The sequence below is a fragment of the Chrysemys picta genome, chromosome 20 (genome assembly GCF_011386835.1).
Source record: "Chrysemys picta bellii isolate R12L10 chromosome 20, ASM1138683v2, whole genome shotgun sequence".
Taxonomy (NCBI): Eukaryota; Metazoa; Chordata; order Testudines; family Emydidae; genus Chrysemys; species Chrysemys picta.
Window position 1 is genome coordinate 19,671,792 of NC_088810.1, and position 18,987 is coordinate 19,690,778.

Below are 18,987 nucleotides of genomic sequence, written 5' to 3' on the forward strand. Positions count from 1 at the left end.
CCGCCGCTGTAGCATTTTACGTATAGGTGGCCTTAAAATAAAGAAGAAACTGGAAGTAACATTTCTGGAGATACACACTTCGGGTTCCAATGCTGTGAACGTCACCTTTCTCATGTGAAGGTACTCAAGGTCTTAAGCATCTGCAGGATTAGATCCTTAGACAAGTCAGTGTCACCTGATTTATTTTAACGCTACCCACAAGTGGAAATGTTTGCAGAAAGTTAAGACTCTGTGCTGTATCTAGAGAAAGGAAATGATTAAGTGTCTTAGTAACGGTCCAGAAACCAAGAAACCAACCTGAAAACCAAAAAACAAAACCCAAGAACTAAAAATACCATTTACAAATCAAGTTTATAAATGCATTAAACATTAATACTATCAGGTAAAAAGGCTGCATATAAAAATATATATACACATATAAAAACCATCAGACATGGGCTTGTTAGGACTGGAATACAACACTAGAAGGCCGAAGAATAATGCAATTGCTTCTTGATCTCCCTCTTGTGATAACATTGCTTCAATATCCACATGCTACTAGTTGAAACATCCTCCGCAAGAGGCTTCTTGAGAAAGATGGAGTGGGGTCGAGAGGGGATCTCTGTGGAGATACCAAAACCTGTGGCAGGCTCCTGCTCTCGGAGTGGGACCTCAGAGACTAGTCTCAATTAGTGAGACACCAAGAGCCAACGTGAGAAGAGATCCACAAGGATCCCAAAGTGGTAGAATACTTTTTTTTTTTAAAGACAGTCTTTGACTCAAGATCCCACAAGAGATCCCATCAGCTCTTCTGGATTATATGATGAAAAGGCTTTGAAGTGTTATGAGGAAGATTATTTTGTGCACCAGCAAATCATTGCTTTGTTAGACTGCACTGTCTAGGAGACGTGCTCCAGCTGGCTATTTAACCTGAACTACACTAGTGAACGGAGAATACAAAATACTGTACAAAGTGCTCAACTGTTACCCCCTGCTTCCCCACCGCCTGAGGCCTCCTACCTCTTCAATGCTGATTAGAGGAAAAGCCAAGAGATCGTGACTGACATCTCGTTTGAATTACAGGCAAATCTATTGCATTGCACACTACATGTTGCAAATCAAACAGTACAGAAAACGTACCACGTGGCTGTTTTACAAAACATTAGTTTTCCCCCTACTTTGTAAAGGAAGAGTCTATGACAACGGCCTTGGATGACTGACCTACGAGCAAGCTTAAAACTGGTCCCATTACAGTGTAGGCGTAGCTGACAGATACTTTCTGTACCATGGCTTCCTACTCCATCAATCCCCGTGCCATTTATGTCACCACAAAAATAGATTCAGATTTGCTATTAATGGAGGGAGCCCAATACTGTAACTTTTCCTTTACAAAACTAATCAGACATTAGCAAGCCCCCACAAAGCAGGATACGAGATTAAAGAGTCCCACATCCTTTCAAATAAATGCCTTGCACAGCAGGCTTACAAAATCGACAAGTCACTAGATAAAAGGTAAAAAGGTTTGGTAGTTATGATCTGAGAGATTAGTTATTGCCGTAAACCGGAAACACTCGAGTATGACTTCCTGTTGGGAATATCAGAAGCTACGTTTTTGCTTTTTGAGCATTAATATTCTGTTTCAACTCAGCAGAACCAAACAGATCTGGATCTTTGATCAAAGTGCAAGTTTGGGCTAAGGCCCCACAGCAAAATATGAAATATGGGCTCCCTAATGCCCATTAGATTTGTCCCGGAGATGCACAAAGATCAGAAATCCAGGGACTTGGATGGTCTGGGCTGGAATGACTTCCCATTTTTCCCCTGGTGCGAGCAGTGAAATGTTTTCAGTTTATAACCAGAGCAATTAATCCCTGGCTTGCATTGTAGTGGCATCTATGTGCACAGGAGAATTTAGCAGATTGGAATCATTTGAGGGCCAATAAGTAGTAAGGGGTGCCCAAAGTGTTGTTAACCCCTTCCTTCCCCTGCCCACCTAACTGTGTAGAAGCCAACAATCAAACAGTTCTATGGTTGTGCTTTGATTGCATCTTCAGTAAATATGGTCTGATTAAAACAGTGCTCGCAACTGCCCCCATCTCCACAAAGCTGCAGTTTTTCTCTCCACGACATTTCTCTCCCGGAGATTTCTTTCAACTCTCTTCGGGCAGTCAGGTAACTAAGAAACAGTTCGCAACGGAGTGCCTAGCCTGTTAGGAAAGCTCGGCGTCAGTCCCGGGGATAAGCAGACCCTAGAGAGGAGCTGGGAATGCAGTTTTTCGTCTCTTGATTGGGTTTCCCTTTTGTGCTGCTATTCTGCAGCCAGCAATTCCCCCCCTTTCTGCTCTAAATCTGAACGACAGACACAGCTGGGTATTTGAAAGGATGCTTTTAAGCTACTTGTACTACGGGGCTAGTATTTATACTAAGTGCGGGGCTCTATCAGTTTAAAAAAATAGTGCAGATATAGATTTACATTTCAGGAATCAACACTATAACAAACAGAGCAAGTTCCAAAGTGGAGAGTAAATGCAGCCCTTTGCAGCCTACTATTATCTATTTTGCATGGGTAATCTAAACCTTTTAGGGAGTAAAACCATGTAGGGAGACTGTTCTTGGCATCCTCAAGACGGATCTGACCCATATTATAAACAAGTTAGTGTGCTATAGACTAGGTGCAGCCCTGTTTATAACTTGGTTCAGACCTCTTTACGCTGGCCAAAAGAAACCAAGTGTAGCTGAGGCTGAACCATAGGGTTTGGATCCAGATCTGACCTTCCACTGCTGGGGACCAGCTGGATCCAGGTTCTGCTTCAAGAGGTCAATACAATTCTGGTCAACAAGGTAGTAAACACAGGGCCTTTGGTGATACACCTGGATCAGTTCCCCCAATGTTTCCATTAGCCAGTTCTAAATATCTGGCAAGTGTTTATTAGGTCTTCCTGAAAAAGGTTTAGTCCGACATTGTGTTCAAAAGCAACCCAAAGCCAGGTTGCTAGCATGGAGACAATAGCATGACACCAGACAGTGGTAGGATAGCCTCAGAACTCAGGCGTCTCCAGCCTAGGCGAGGTGAGACTAAGTAACTTATGAAGATGCTTGACTTCTAGGAAAGTGTACTGTCCACTTCATAGCACCACCTACGAGTCAGCCCATTCCAAGCTCATCCACTCCTGCAGGACTAGGGTCAAATCCCCTAAAAGTCCAAAGGGGATTCAAGAGGGGGACTGCAGAGCTCTCTCTAGTACAGACGTAATTAAAAAGCTGAGCCCAATTCCTTAATACCAAAGCCAATCCCTTAACCACCACCAGAGTCTTGTAATTTGGTATTAAGGAAGCAGTTTGAACATGTGTCAGCAGCTGATTCTCTTTCTGTACAAGAGAGAAAAGATCGAAGCTCAAAACAGATCCAAACATCCCATCCTGTAACACTTGGTGGAGTTTTAAATCGGATCTCAGATGCAGATGGCAATTTTACAGACTGACCCCATATTTCTATAATGGAGCAAATCAAAATCCCAGATCCGAAATTCCACGCGTGTGCTTTGAGGTGCTCTCCATTGGAGCATGAATTCTAGTACAAAGGAGCAGAACATATTGCTAAGTGCTGTGCTTTTCAAAAAGAGGGGTTTGACCAAACCCCTCAGACTGCAAAAGCAGAAGGAAAGGCAGTTTTGCGTCACATGCCATCTGGATCTCTTCAAATCCAGATCTCCCTGGGGAAATGCTACATTTCCATTGAATACGGTCATCTGTACAGTACCTGGGTTGAACGGAGGTCTTTAGAGTAGTGTTAACACTGAAAGGCTGCATTTTTTAAAAAAATGCACTTTTAAAGAGAAGGAATTCTTTAGCAGATAGAAAGCTGAAAAGTAACCTAAAGGCTAGTACTAAGTGTAAAAATCTGTACAGAAACGTTTAAAAACATCTTAAAAAAATGTGCAAATGGGCCACGACTCTGGAAAAAGAGGCAGCTATATGCCTTAAGTGATACGGTACAGATCCCTTCAATGTGGAATTGTTAGGAGGCATGGGGAAGCTGAACAGTTTGCGTGCAGCGTCTAGCAATTGGAGGTGTGCATGTTCCCCAGCTGGCCAGCCGCCAGCATCAGGATGTCTTTCTTCTCCTTGTGGAAACGCAGCTCTTTCCCAGCTAGTCGGGCTTCATCCAGCTCCCTCTCCGTCGAGGACAGCTCTCTGGAAAGGGCTCCTGGGGTGCTCTGCTCCCTGTTCACCCAGTCCATGGCCATCTGGTTCCTTATGTCGTCGTCCAGAGCACGGTGCGAATAGTGAGCCAGCACCTCCTAGTGGGAAGAAATATGGTGGGAGCTTATGAATGGCGAGTCGCTAAGAACACGCGCGTTGGCTAGTAGCATCTGGCTCAGTGGCACACGACAGCATGATGGGAAATGAACGACGGGGCTGGATGAGCACCGAAGCAAAAGGTCCAAGAATCCCTTAGGCACGTGCGGTACTGCTGCCAAAGCGGCGCTCAGCCAGTGCCCAGGCCAGCCTTACCTGCCGTGAGCACTGCCTCTCTCGCATGGCTTTGAGGCTGCCATTCCAATGCAACAGCTGGAAGACGGTCATCAGCTCCTGCGAAGGGAAACGGCAGTTAGCTTTGAAGGGCAAGAGCATCAACAGGAGGAACTGGCAAATCAAGGGAAGGGCAGCAATGTACATAGGCAAAATGCTTCTCTAGCACACAGCTGAAAGCCTGCTTTCTGTGCCATAGAGCCCTCAGGAGGCAGTGTTCCCTAGTGGGAAGGGCACTGGACTGGGACACAGGAGACCTACTGTGACCTTGAGCAAGTCACTTCACCTCCTGGTGCCTCAGTTTCCCCCTCTAAAATAAGGATAATGATACTGAGCTCCTGTGTAAAGTGCTTAGAGGTCAGCTGCTAAGACGTGCTAGGGCTACAGCTGGTAAGAGGTGCAGATTATTATTAGACAGACAGACTTAGGTGGGGAAGATACACAGGAGTGAATTATTCCTTCCTTCCACTTACATTTTTGCCCATCTAGTTACTAAGCCGCAGCAGGGAGGGCTTAGTGGTTAGAGCAGAGGACTGGGAGCCAGGACTCCAGGGTTATATCTCCAGCTCACCATGTGGCATTTACAGACCAGTTCTATTCCCTTATCTGCAATCCTGGGCAAGTGGCTTCATCTTTCTAGATCTTTTCCCTCACCCGTAAGTTAACCACCTCACAGGGAGCTGACGCTTCAGGAAAAGTTTGTGAAGTGCTTTGAACTCCTTGAGCGGAACAGGCTAGAAGCCATTACTGCTACTTAGATGATAAGCTTCACAGGGCAGGGACCGTGTTATGGGTTTGTACAGTGCCTACCACGGAGGACTCCAGACTGACAGGGCCCTTCAGCACTATTGCAATATAAATAAATTTGTGATCACAGCAGGCTTACTTAAAGTTGAGGCCATGCTGATAAAGTCCTACAGTACAGAGAGATGAAAAGGGCCATTCATGGAACAACTATTTAAAAGGACATATGTAATTGTATAGGCTGATCCATCAGTCAAGGGCATTGCCCAGGCCTTGCATAGCTAGACAGAAGACCACTACCAATGACGGGATGGGAAAGATCCTTCAGACTGCTGAATCTTTATACCTCTTGTGCCGTAACATCCTCTGTTGGTGCTTCCCTCTGCCCTTTTCATCCCCAGAGCTATTGCACCAGACGCTGGCCGGTGATAGTGCAGAGCTTGGTTGTAATGGAAACCGGGCAAACGTTTCTCTGATGGCCGCACAAACCCCATTCCATAAACTCCCACAGAAAGCCAGGCTTCCCACAGACAATGCCGCCAGAGGAATATACAGGATGTGGCGTCAGTCTGTGTAAACAGGGCTATTAATATAAACACTTATCCTCCGCCTACAGAATGTTACCATTCAAGGGAGAGCAGCCGGGCAAAAAGTCAGTGTCAGGAAAGTTTGCTTTCAGCAGAGAGTTCCAAGTAAAAAAAACTAAGTTACGAGCTTAAGGCGCCTGCCTACATGCATGAAGCTGCCAAGCTCCTTTGAGCATCTGGCAAGTGAAAGTAGGGTCTATTTCTCCCCTTCTGAGAATCAAATCCCTGAATCCAGATAAATCAGCTACTAGTGGGGAGTGTGTAAAGTCCCTGTTTCAAGTTTCCAGTGACCGTAATATCTGTACTTCCATAAAGGGCCTTTCCTCCAAGGATCTCAAAGCACTTGAAAAAACAATTAAACCTCAGAATACCCGAGAGGTAGATGGCCCCATCAAACAGAGAAGGGAACACCTAGAAAGATGTGGCAGCAAGTCAGATGCAGAATTGGGAACAGAGTCCCAATTCTGTGTGCCCACTGCTCTAGCCATTGGACAAGCCTCCCTCCCAATGGCAGGGAATAAACCCCAGAAAAGCCTTGGCTCCCAAAGCATCGTCTACACTGATTAAAGGTGTAACTATGAGGTGAGACGATGTCTACACCGGAGCTGGAGATGTAATTCCCAGTTCAAGCGATGTACATTATACTAGCTCTGATTAAGCTAGCACATAGCAGTGTAGCCACGACAGAGGGACAAGCTACAGTCCCGACAGAGACCCTAGGTACGTACTCGGGCGGCTAGCCTGACCAACCAGTTCCACTGTGGCTACACTGTATCAGAGGGGTAGCCGTGTTAGTCTGGATCTGTAAAAAGCGACAAAGAGTCCTGTGGCACCTTATAGACTAACTTATTGGCTACATTGCTATTCTTAGCATGCTGACTCGATCAAAGCTAGCACGCACATATCTACCTGAGCTGGAGATTACACCTGCCAGTACAGATGTACCCCAGGTAACCAACTAAGATGATCTCAATGATTTCAAGACTTCAGTATGCCTAATTCTATACACTTACATAGTGCCTTTCATCCAGATACCTTCAGTTGCTTTAAAATGGAAATAGCTAGCCCATTTATCTTCAGAGAGGGGAACATGACAACAGGTGAAACGACTTGCCCAAGGTGTCTCAGCCAACCAGTGGAAGAGCTGGGAATAGAACCCAGAACTCCCAGTCCTCTAACCACTAGACCATGTTGCTTCTTGCATTACCAATATATTCCAATACTGAAGGCATTGCACAACCCCTTCCACAATACTGGTCTCTGTGAGCGTCTCCAGAGCTGTTTTAATCAGAGGGGCGCCGAAAACAGAACCCTGCACAATCCAGATATTGTTGAACTTTGGAAGGCTTGAAAAACCCTGGTCTGGAGTCTGTGGCTGGAGCTCCTATCTAGCACTAAGGGTACAGCAACACAAAAGCCATAGCAGCACGTGCTTTCTGAATGCACAGGCCTGGTACATTCTGTAGCACTGAATGATGTGACTAGAAGATTTAAAATAAAAAAAAATAAAAAACACTTTAATCAAGACTGGAGCAGGGAATCAAGTTATGGATAGTACCTGAAACTCTAACATTGATTTTCCCTTGTTGGATTCCAGCATGAAACGGAAAGCACCAATTCCAGTGTTCGGGTTATCGGCTTCTTCTCGATTACCCTGCAGCAAAGAGTAATATTAAAGAATTACAACCCCTAAACAGAAAAAGGCAACCACACAGCTGGCACGCTGCTAAGCAGTGTTCCCACATGGCTCTGCTGCTGTTAGTCAGACATTTTCAGGCTCCACAGTCTTGGTTTGTTTGTACTCTGATGAGGCAAACTTTAACCACCTTGAATGTTTCACAGATTCTACAAACACTTGCATCTGAAGGAGTGAGGTTTTTACCCACGAAAGCTTATGCCCAAATAAATCTGGCAGTCTCTAAGGTGCCACCAGACTCCTTGTTGTTTTTACAAACATGGAAGAGATTTTGAATTCCTCCAACTCCCAGTAAACACTGTGCTCTTGCTCGGAGACGTCCCAGGACAGAAGTGATCGGGACAAGACAAAAGCCAGTGACTTGTCTCCATCTTGGAGAAACGTGATGATACTTTACAGCAGCCATATCTAGATGAGGAGTGCTCAGAGGTACTTTGGAATTAACTGGATTCAGGTGGACAACAGGAAGTGGGTATTCACCCACGAAAGCTTATGCTCCAATACATCTGTTAGTCTTAAAGGTGCCACAGGACTCTCTGTTGCTTTTAACAGGAAACCTGAGATTTGAGCAAGGAATCTTGGAACACCCAGAAAATGTAACATCTGTGACTTGATGCTCTGGGCAGATTTCCTCATGCATACTTCCACAGACTTCTGTGTGAACTATGATGGCTTATATTTTCATGAATCATAGAAATATAGGGCTGGAAGAGACCTCAAGAGGCCATTTACTCCATTCCCTTGTGCTGAGGCAGGATTAAGTAGACCTAGAACATCCCTAATAGGTGTTTCTCCAACCAGTTCTTAAAAGCCTCCAAGTTGATCTAGTGCAAGGGACCAGTGACCATTTCAATGTCTTTTGGACCACCAGGATCATCACTGAAGTCCGGCAATACCAGCTTTCCAAGAGCTACACCGTAGTATTTTCCTAGTTTCAGTAGTTGATGAGGTAACGGGTCTTCGAGGTCACACTTTGCATGCCTGTTGTATCTTGTACTTGTTGACTAGCATATTAGCCAGTCACCTCATAGGATCTAGGCAAATTTTGACCATGATTTCAATGCAAATGGTTTCATGCTCTTGGCACAAGACAGGGGACTGAATTTGACTTCCAAGTCCCTTCCAGCGCTACATTTCTATGATGATATGCTCTCTTTCGGTAGCATTTAGGATTGTAAGATTGTTTCATGGTTCACAGAGTAGTTTGGGTTCCATTAGGTGCTATCTGAATGCACAGTAAAAACTCATTCTGACCAAGTAGGATTTTGGCACTAGGAAATTTAACATGCCTACCACCAAGGATATAAACAGGTACGGCTTTGTAATGCATCTGGCTTAAATAACGAGGCTGCACACAATAACAGGCTGATCAGAGAAGCTCCACACCCCAAGAGTTCATCAGGCTTGAACACTGCAGGCTCAATAATGGAACGGAGTTGATCTTGCTCCAGGCCCGGTGAGCACCAGGAAGTCAGACACCGTTTTTGAAACAGCAAGGTGCAGTTATCGGTTACATTTTGATGGGGGCAGTGCCTTGAAAAATCTTAACAATATCCCCCCACCCCCATGCAGTTAGAGAAACTTTTTTGATGCTTTCTGGTCTAATTAGTCTTGTTTTTCAGAGGCTATCCCTATAAAAGTACACAGGATCCCAGATAGGTGGCAACCTTATATTGACTGTAATATCTACGGCAGAGAAGTCACCATGTAATAAAATGCTCCTGTTTTTAAATCACATGCTCCACTTTTGTGTCATCAAGCCCTATTACAATGAATTAGGGGAAGATTTTCAAAAGCTCTAAGGGATTTAGAGCACAAATCCCCTTGAAAGTTAATGGAGCTGGTGCCTAGTTCCCTTAGGATCCTTTGACAATCCCATCTTGCAGGCATTCCAAGTAATACCACATGGAACCCACTATATTCCAGCAAGTTATTATACACCTTTATCTTCTGCAGAAGAAAAAGAAGAGAGACTATCTAGCCAACCTTTCGGGTTACTGGTAGTACCAGACATGGGTAGGCATTGAGTAAGCCAATCTTTCATTTTAGCTCACATAAAAGCAGTTCTATACAAGAGAGACATTTTTATATTTAAAAGAAACTTGGCCAGAATTGTAGGAAAGGGTGTGAAGTGCTTCTCCTGGAAGTGGAATAAGTTTGGAGTTAACAGGCCCTCAACAGTGGGAATGCTGAAAACATTAAGGACTAAATGGTGCTCTCCGAAACACCAGTCCAAAGTAAGTCTGCTGATCTAACTGGAGGCAGATTTAACTCCAAGTGCAGGGCTGAGAGGATAGATGGAGAAGGGAGTTTGAATCCAGGAAGGGAACAGTTTGAGAGAAAACAAGAATTAGAGTAATAGTTTATTTTTATTTTTAGTATTTCTGTATCATTCCAGGAATCACTGGAAAACCTGCCATAAGGGTTTCCAGATGCAAAAGAAATTTCCCTTCCCATAGATTTATGAGATTTTCCAACCAGTCTGTCCCTATCAACTGCAACAGTCAAGACATTCAAAGCCCTTACATTGAAAGATGCCAAGGCTTCCGAGACACTCTTCTCAATGAACTCATCCGTGATCCTCCGGGAGGGGTGCTCGTTAAAGACAGAATTCATTAGTGCAATCTTCGCAGCGCTCCTCCTGGCTTCAGCCTTGGTCGGACAGAACTGGGGACAGACGTACATGCCATCAGAACAGAAAAGCAGAGACGGCCGAGATCAGTTAAGGCCGACACACTCCAAAGTTCTCCCCGCGTATACGAAATGGCTGTTAAGTGGCAGTTGTTGTGAAGTGCTGGAAAGCTATTTTCTCAGACATCCTGAAGTCATTAGGAGTGTGTTTTTAAACCACAGCAAGCCCAGCCATACTGAAGGCAAAAAATTAAACTGGAAGTTGAAGTCAGCACATATTATGTGGACATGGAAATACCACCAACTGGATTGCCAACAAAATTAATTATCTTAAAACCAAAACACAGCCAGCCTTCTCTAAACACGAGGGCTACGCTGCAGGATGGGGAGGCAGTTCAGCTGCTGGAATTGTTTCTTTTGGATGCCTTCTTCAAACCAAGACTAGAGCATAACTCGGCCTTAAGCCACTGCAGGAAAGGAATCCGAAATGCAATCAGGACCCTGTGTGATTTTTGGACTTTAATCTTTCTGGTTAAGTATTTGGGATTGGACCTTTTCCTTCGCAACAAAGGAAAGGCAGCGGCTATTGATCAAGCCTTATTAGTTTGGCTGCCAAACTTTTTTCTGAGCATCTTGGGAAGAGACACTGGGTCGAATTCAGAGCTGTATTAGGGATTGAAACGCTACTGAAGTTCATGGACTCTAGAATTCACACTGTAACCGTACTCAACTACTTAACCCTGTGAAGAAGAAGGCATTTAACTTAAGGCAAATATTGCTATACAACAGTTATGCTAACACTTGCCAATTGCCTTAGATGCCATGTCTGCAACCTCACTATTTGCAGAATCCCTATTAATTCCCTGCAGTGAGTATGTAATCCTGGGGTAACATAGCTAAAGCAAATCTCAAGCTAAAGACAACCACTGCACTTACCATGTTGAACTAAGTTGGGTTGGATTTATCCCTCTACTATGGGTCCGGATCCATCTGTGCTTTGGGGCTCCCAGAAAATCTCCAGCACCCACCCCTCACAGCGAGGAATTTGATTCCATTAGAATGGGGACTTGAGGGAATTGATAGACTCCCCTCAGCCAGTTCTATGGAGAATGAGCTCTGTGGCTAGAGCCACTCAAGTCTCTGTAGCCATGTGGTCCTACCTGGAAGCTACCAAAGCAGCTCCCCCCAGGCAAGGTGACGTAGCAGACATAAGGGGGGCTGTTGGAAGGGACCATCTCATACACCACCAGGGCTCCGTTTTTCAGATCAGCACCGCGTGACTGCTTCATCTGCCAGAACTCCTGAAGAGCTTCCACAACGTTCACTGAAGATACAGAAGTCAGGGGAAAAAAAAGTTAAGGACGCATATCAGGGAGAGAAATGGTCTTTTCATACCGCAAAAACTGAGCGCAGGAAACGGAGCCTGAGAAACTGGTTTTACTGCTCCCCACTTGTGATTGCCGGTCTACAGAAACGGAGAGTCACTTGCACATTAACACCCATTGAGCTGTACCAATATGACAGCAGGGTCCCTCCCCATGGAGCTGACAGTCCAATTCTGAGAATGGTCAACTTCAAGCAGAATTGTAGGTGCTCAGCACCTCTAGACCCAAGGTCTAATCTTGAGACACAACAGTCTAAACATACAGTGAGTGAGTTAAAAGGCAAGGCTTTTGGTAGTGAAATTTTTTCCTCTTAGAGAAAGCTGGTGGGGTGTGGGGTGGGAAGACCGAAAGGCTCTTGGAAGAGAAGTGGGCTGTAGTCCACGAAAGCTTATGCTCTAATAAATTTGTTAGTCTCTAAGGTGCCACAAGTACTCCTGTTCTTATTTTAAAGAAGGGATCTGAGTTAATAAGGGAAGAAATCAGCAATGTCTTTTTTCTAAAGGCAATCTATATTGGTAGTGATGTGTTTGCCCCTTGCTTGGGCCAATCAGCTGGGCTGTCAGTGTCCGGAATCTGACTGGATGCGATTCTTCAGACATTTAAGACCACAAAAGATTCTGCAGTGTTCAAGTGGCACGGTGCGGCAGGTGGCAGGGCTAATTAGAGCCAATAATAACCACACTGACCTGCCCTGGCACTAAGATGCCCAATAGAGATCACCTGTCCTTAAGTCAGACATTTCATGTCCAGTTTGAGATGGTCACGGTTTTATGGAGCGGCACAGAGGGCTCATTCAGAAAAGGCGTGGGCTGCCCAATTCAATCCTTCCCTAATTCCACTGACATTTGGGTGGGAATGGAGAGGCCTCGTTTATGAATCATGACGGTCTTTCTGAATGGGAGGAGGTATAATTGAATGGTGAATCACATACTAAAATAAGGAATATCATTTTTAGTAGAAGTGTTTTGTTTTTTCCCCCCATTCATGTCAGGAAGCCAGAGTCCAAAGCATTAACCCTGGCTTACTTTGGCAATTATGGTCCTTTCAGGATAAGAGCCAGTCTTTAACAGTCTTCTAGATGTTCCTTAAATAAGTAGAACATTTGCTATCCTAGATTCAAGCAGATATCCCGCCTCTGCCTGAGGACAATACCCCAATGCTTCAGGGAAGGCAAAAATCCCACTACGCACCCAACTAACTGTGCAGGGCTGCACATGGTGGAAAGATTGCTTCCGAACCTCTGTGGTGATAAGCGTGTGGCCAGAAGCATGAGATTCAATCACGCTTATCTTTGCATACGTGCAGGAATTACAAACATTATTCAGGATTCCCTGCAGCTATTTCACGTGCTGTGAGGGAAGAAGCATTTCCTTTTATTTGTTCTAAATTTATCTGCCCTTAACATTAGAGCAATTCCTCCTGCCACTGGAGGGATCCCACAGCTTCCATCAAAATCCTGAGTCTGAAAATTCTCTCTAAGCTACTTTCTACACTAAATAGTTCTACGTTTTTGCGATATCTAGTTCTAGGAAAATCCTCTCCTAATCCATCTTCGTTATCCTTCTCTGGGCCTTTTCCAACCTCAGTTATCACTTTGAAATGAAGCAATGTACAAAATGAATTAGAGTAACATTTTGCGAACAAAAGAATGCTACTGGAAAGAAGAGTTAGGCCCTTCCATGCGGAATCCTGCTAGAGAGTTATTCCGATTTCTTTTACAGAAAGACAGAACAAGCAAGAGGACTCCCCTGCTTACAGAAATCCCCCCATGGGAATATGACAAGACGGAAGATCAGTTTGGTGACACAAAGAGTACCACGCTAGGTACTTCAAGCTATCCAGCTAAACATTTTATTGGCCCACACACTGTACTGTAAGTAACACTTTAGGTTTTCAGCCATGCAGTTTTCAGGATAAGAGAACTAGCTTTATCTTATTGCCTCTAAAGTTATTACTTTCATTAGCTTCCTGTAGAATGGAACCAACAAGATAGTTACCCGAAGTTTCTTACTAAAACATTTTGCCCGCCTGCCTCAGATGCAGTGTTTCAGGGAGTTAGTTAATAACGAGCACTTGGCTTGGATCACCTTCAAGTTTGGGGTATGGATTTTTCCTCAAACACACAACATGGGGGCAGTTTTAAACCCGAGAGTCACAGGGAAACGTACACAATCTATGTGGTTCCTGGCCAGCGCTACAGCACACCAGCCAGAGCACGGAATTCAAACATGGGCAAGCAGATTCCCTTTCTACTGACAAGATAAATCATGCATATAATCCCCACGGGGAGACAGAGACAATGCCTTATTCAACAAACAGTTTGACACCCCGTTTGGCACAGGGCAACTGAATCTTTGCAGCTATCACCGAATACCAGCAACTTCGCAAATGAAAAACTGAAATTAAGCCACATCAAGCAGCATGAAAAGGCTGAAATCACCCCCCCTCGTTATTATGAACATTCAAAACAATAAAAAGTTTGTTAATTTAGTTAAGACAAGAAACGGGATGCTGAGCGCCTAAGTGGAGGTAACAAGGAGACCATGTTTAGCCAGCGCGTGGGACTTGAGTTCTCAGTGAGAGACAAGCTCCTTTCTATGTTACACACTGCTTATTTGTTTTGCAGGGTGCTTTGTTAGCGACTGCTGGAGCATTAGGTCTGGCAGCTGAGGGAGTATCCAAGAGGTTCTCTCTCAAGGACTGAAATCGGTGCTTCCAGCCCAACAGAGAATGGGGGCGATTTAAAAAGAGAGAGGAGAGAGTTAAACAAGTAACTGGAACTCGGCAAAGATACTTTAAAGAAAAAAACTGCAAGAGAAACTCAACAAGCCTGGTTGCTGTGAATGGAAAAAAAGACTAAAAAAAAATAATAGTATCAGAGCTTATGGTATTTCTTGAATAGTCTGTCTTTTCCCTTTCAGCAGTTACAGCTGAATAGCGCTAGGCCACACCACCATGCATATTTATCAGGTAATAAGTGCTTAGCGAGTGGAGTGATCTTTCAGCCAATCGGACGGCAAAGAGCATTTGTTCACAGCGGCATACGGATTCTGGGGGGGGAAGACAACTTCCATCTTGTATTTGTTCTGGGTAGCAATCTTCAGCTCTTTGCCGGACTAGAGTTCTCAAAACGCAATCACCGATTCACCCCCATCCTCCCAAAGAGGCCGTGCTTGAAATGGATGGATTCATATTGTTCAGAGTTAGGGTGACCAGATGTCCCGATTTTATAGGGACAGTCCTGATTTTGGGGTCTTTTTCTTAGATAGGCTCCTATTACCCCCCCACCCCCGTCCTGATTTTTCACATTTGCTGTCTGGTCGCCCTATTCAGAGTTCTGCTGCTGCCATGTGAATTAACAGGAGGAGGAGTGGGGAGACGGGAAAAATCAAAAGCCACAAGGGAAGAGGACTGGAGGTTCTGATCCAAACAGGATGTAAAATAACATCTGTTTTGCAAGCCAGAAGTTGGATGCGTATTTTGGCTGTGACCCTTTGAGAAACAACTGAAGATATTGAGTTGTCCAGTTTTCCATTAAAATATTAAAACTGTTATGAGCAGGCCCAACCCTGCTCACAACATCTGATGACTAGGTTCGACCTGGAAACGTGTCATTAAGATCAACTTTTTGAAGACTCCTAGTGGCAGCCAGAATACTACAGAAAAAGTAGTCATCTGAGACACTGCTTGACTGGGAGAGAGGGCCAACTGAATCAAATGGTACATTCATTTAGTGCGGAAATGATGGGTTGTTATTAGCGCAAGGGACCACGTTAGGACAACTCAGTTATATTTGCTGCTGACTTGTTGTAAGACCCTGGAGGGTTGTTTTTGATCTATGCCTCAGTTTCCCTATCTCTAACCAGAGATGTCACCAGGAGGTTGCCAGGTTTATTTTAATATTTAAAGTGCCCTAAGATCCTATTGGACTAGTAGTGAGAGAGCATATACATGGCTCTTTACAACCTTAGGACATGTTCCCACCCCCAGAACAGTTTATCGTATAAGTGAGACTGTGAAGCAAAGCAGAGCACTTGGGGTTTGAGAAGATACAAGAGTCTTGAAACGAAAAGGGAAGAAGATTGTTGGGATTTGACAGAACAGAGGGGCCGCGAGGCAGATGATGTATCAACTTCCATCTTGCATACAAGACACCAGTATTTAGCCAAAGGAATTTTAACACATTTGAGAACTGCAGCCACTGGGTCAACAAGCTCTAACATTGACACTGGCAGCAAGTGGTCCAATCAAAATCCCTGTTCAGCATTTATGACCATCACCCGTGAGGGAATGGGAAATGCCACGCACACATGCCCCCCATCCAGAGAAAAGCACTGAATCTACAGAGTACTACATGGAGCGAAAGCTTTTCTCCCTTTTCAAAACTTAACCCGTAGAAAAGCAGCAATTCCCACTTCGTTTTGTTACTTAAAGCCAGGCCAGGAAGAGATGTAGCCCAGTCACACATATATAGAGTGCTTTGGCCATCAGTCATATCAATTGTTTATTGCCTTGGAGCGTAGACCCCGGTCCCTGTATTGTGTATATGATAGCACATCTGACTCGCATATTAAATAAGGAAGAATAAGTGATTCCACATGGTGCTGAAATGCTTCCAATGCATTCAACTCACATAACGTCTGCCAAGCATTTATCAGTTAGGATGTGTACAACTGCATCTACTGGACCTGCCGCCACAACCGGAACTCGGGAACTCAAAACAGTTGCAGAGCATCTCCAGATGGGTGGGGAGAAGGATACTTTCCACCTTTGTGCCAGTAAAATCTGAGGTTTAATCCTCTTTACTGCTTCCACATTTCTTAAGAGGACCAGGTGGGATGTGCAGGAGACTCAGATTTGAGGCTTCCCTGGAGTGCTCTCATATGAATTGGGAGCATCTGAGGCAATACTTGGAGTCCTCGGGACGGGGTGTGGTTTAGTTAACACTCCCACAGCAGCCCACTTTAGTGCAGACATACAGTCTGAGGAGCTAGTCACTTCTTCCACTCACTGTTAGTGGTGAAAAGAACCGCCTGTAGCGGCAGGTAAGCTGAGCAGGGAGAGGGATGTTATGGAAAATACAGTCACTTAGAATGCAAGCAGGAGGGTGGGAAAAAAGGAAACCATCAGTATGCCCAGCAAAACACCCTTCATAGCTGCCTGGTGGGTGTGAAAGAGCCTTTTGTCAGGCACTAACCAGAGAGTAAAGGTCTCATACACATGCTTAGGACCCAACCATTAACACACACAGACAGGGCCGCCCAGAAGATTCAGGGGGCCTGGGGAAAAGCAATTTCGGGGGCCCCTTCCATAAAAAAAAAGTTGCAATACTATAGAATACTGTATTCTCGTGGGGGCCCCTGCAGGGCCCGGAGTCTGGGGCAAATTGCCCCACTTGCCCCTCCTCCCGGGCGGCCCTGCACACAGAGCTGTCAAACAAAACCTTACTCCTCTGATAAGGAGATTAGTAACTGGCGTACATTTATGCAGCAAGTTACAGAAGCACCATGAGTTTGAAACCTTCCCATCTTCAAACAGAATAAAGAATTGTTCCAGATCCTACACCTAACCCCCCTCCCCAACATTCCTGCCCCCCTGCCAGTCTTATAGTGACATTTACCTATTTTCTCCAGGCCTAAGTTTTCAAAGACTAGTGATTTCAATTGACCAACCTGAGACACATTAAAGGGACTCGATTTTCAGACACCAGATGGCTCAGCACTGTGTGAAATACAGGCCCTTTTAGGTGTCTCCGGCTGAGCACCCAGGCAACCCCCAAGTGAAAACAAAGGACAGGGGGAAAGAGTGCAACTGACATGATGCAAAGTATTATCAACTGCAGGAGGTGAAACAGAATGATCAGCTGTTTGCCGCAAGAGCTGTCCATTACCCTGATCTTCGGGACCACTTGTAACAAGAGAAAGGTTTTTTATTTATTTTTTAAAGAGACATTATAAGAGAAGAGCAAACACATTAGCAATGTCTTCTGCTCACTTCCAATCCCCTAGTTCACCTCTGCCACATACATACATACATACATCCCTGAGTGTAAGGGCATCCCCAGCCCCTGGAGCCCCCCCGTTAGAAGTCAGGATGGAGTAGCAGGTCTCCTTCCTCACCTTTACTATATCCCCAAGTACAGGGAGTCCCCCCTCTGAAGGGCCGGCAGAGTGGGGGGGTCTCCCAGCTCCCCCCCTCTCACTTCAATAGTCACACTGCTTGCGGGGGACGGGGCCCACTCCCCAGGACAAGGTAGCCCCGCGGTGTGGGGTAGGAGATCCCGGCTCCAGCCGCTTCCCGGATCCATGTAATGGGCCTGGGGATCCCCAGTGTGTTTGTGGGGGGCTAGTCGGGATCCCAGTCCTTGGGGCAGGGGGACGGTCCCCCCCCCACCCAGCCGGGCCCTAGTGCGGTGTACAAGGGGTTTAGCCCCCCAGGGTTGGGGGAGAGCTCAGATGGGGAGTGCCACTCACCGCAGCAGAGACCCCCGGCTCGGCCACAGCCCCGAGGGAGGGTCTCCATCGCCGGGGGGGGGGGTCCCAGCCCCCCTCCCGCAGCCCGGCTCCATCGCCGGGGGGGGGGTCCCTCGCACGGCGGGTGCCGGTCACCGGGGCGGGAAGGGGGGTCCCCCCGGTGCCCCTCACTCACCTCGGCCGTAGCCCTGCGTGTGCTTGGCGAAGCTGCGCACCACCGCCTCCACCGCCTCGCGCAGCACGGCCGGGGGCCCCGCTCCGCCCGGCGAGGCCCCCGGGCCCGGCAGCCCCGGAGGAGGCGGCGGCAGCACCAGCCCCGGGGGCGCCGCCGGCAGCGGGGGAGGAGCGGGGGGCGGGGGGGCCGAGGCTGCCACGGCGGGGGCCCCGGTCACCCCGGGGCGCAGGGAGCGCAGCGTCCCCACCCCGGGCTGCAGCCGCTGGGCGCGCACCGACTCCATCATCATCGCCGCCGCCTGTCGGCCTCCGTAGCCTGCCCCGACTGAGCCGAGGAGGGGGCCGCGCGGCCCCGGGGCTGCCACTCACCAGGCAAGCTGGGGGGGGGGGGGGGATGGGCGGGCCTTGCAGGATGGAGAAGCCAATCGCAGCGCAGAGCCCCGGGGAAGAGGCGGGGGATTAGAAGAAATGGCCCAATCACCGAGCTGCTTCCCAAAGGAGTGGGCGGGGGGGCTGAAAGTGAGCCGTCCAATCAGAGCTCGTGTGCCCAGAGATGAAGAAGGAGAGAGGGTGGCCGAATCCAAAGAGAATATTCCCAAGAGAGGGCGGGGTTTGAAGGAGAGCTACCCAATCACAGCCCGGATCGCTAACGATGACTGAAGAGCGAACGAATCAAAAGGCAGATTATCAATTGAGGGGGCGGGGACGTCTCTGGTCGCCCAACCAGTGGCCTGGCTGGATGAAAGTGGGCGGGGAATGAAAAATCTAGCCAATTAAATTACGCC

The 18,987-nt window shown here is 46.6% G+C and overlaps 1 protein-coding gene across 2 annotated transcripts; it reads right to left on the reverse strand.

The window, feature by feature from the left end:
• Positions 1 to 332: 332 nt before the first annotated feature.
• Positions 333 to 18,587, reverse strand: LIX1L (limb and CNS expressed 1 like). 2 transcript variants are annotated; one of them, XM_065574294.1, is made up of 6 exons: positions 18,204 to 18,587; positions 11,331 to 11,494; positions 10,066 to 10,206; positions 7,402 to 7,497; positions 4,495 to 4,572; positions 333 to 4,280 (listed from the first exon to the last, which is right to left on the reverse strand). In XM_065574294.1, the coding sequence occupies exons 1-6, from the start codon at positions 18,490 to 18,492 to the stop codon at positions 4,038 to 4,040; spliced, it is 1,011 nt and encodes a 336-aa protein (XP_065430366.1). In that variant the 5' UTR covers positions 18,493 to 18,587; the 3' UTR covers positions 333 to 4,037. The 2 variants fall into 2 exon arrangements, with proteins under 2 accessions (XP_065430366.1, XP_065430367.1); XM_065574295.1 differs by lacking the exon at positions 10,066 to 10,206.
• Positions 18,588 to 18,987: the final 400 nt, after the last annotated feature.

Coding starts and splice junctions, on each gene's coding strand:
- LIX1L (XM_065574294.1), bottom strand. CDS start 18,492: ATGATGATGGAGTCGGTGCGCGCCCAGCGGCTGCAGCCCGGGGTGGGG. Junction 10,207..11,330: donor GCTGCTTTGGTAGCTTCCAG/GTAGGACCACAT, acceptor GTCTGTCCCCAG/TTCTGTCCGACCAAGGCTGA. Junction 7,498..10,065: donor AAGCCTTGGCATCTTTCAAT/GTAAGGGCTTTG, acceptor TCTTTGCTGCAG/GGTAATCGAGAAGAAGCCGA.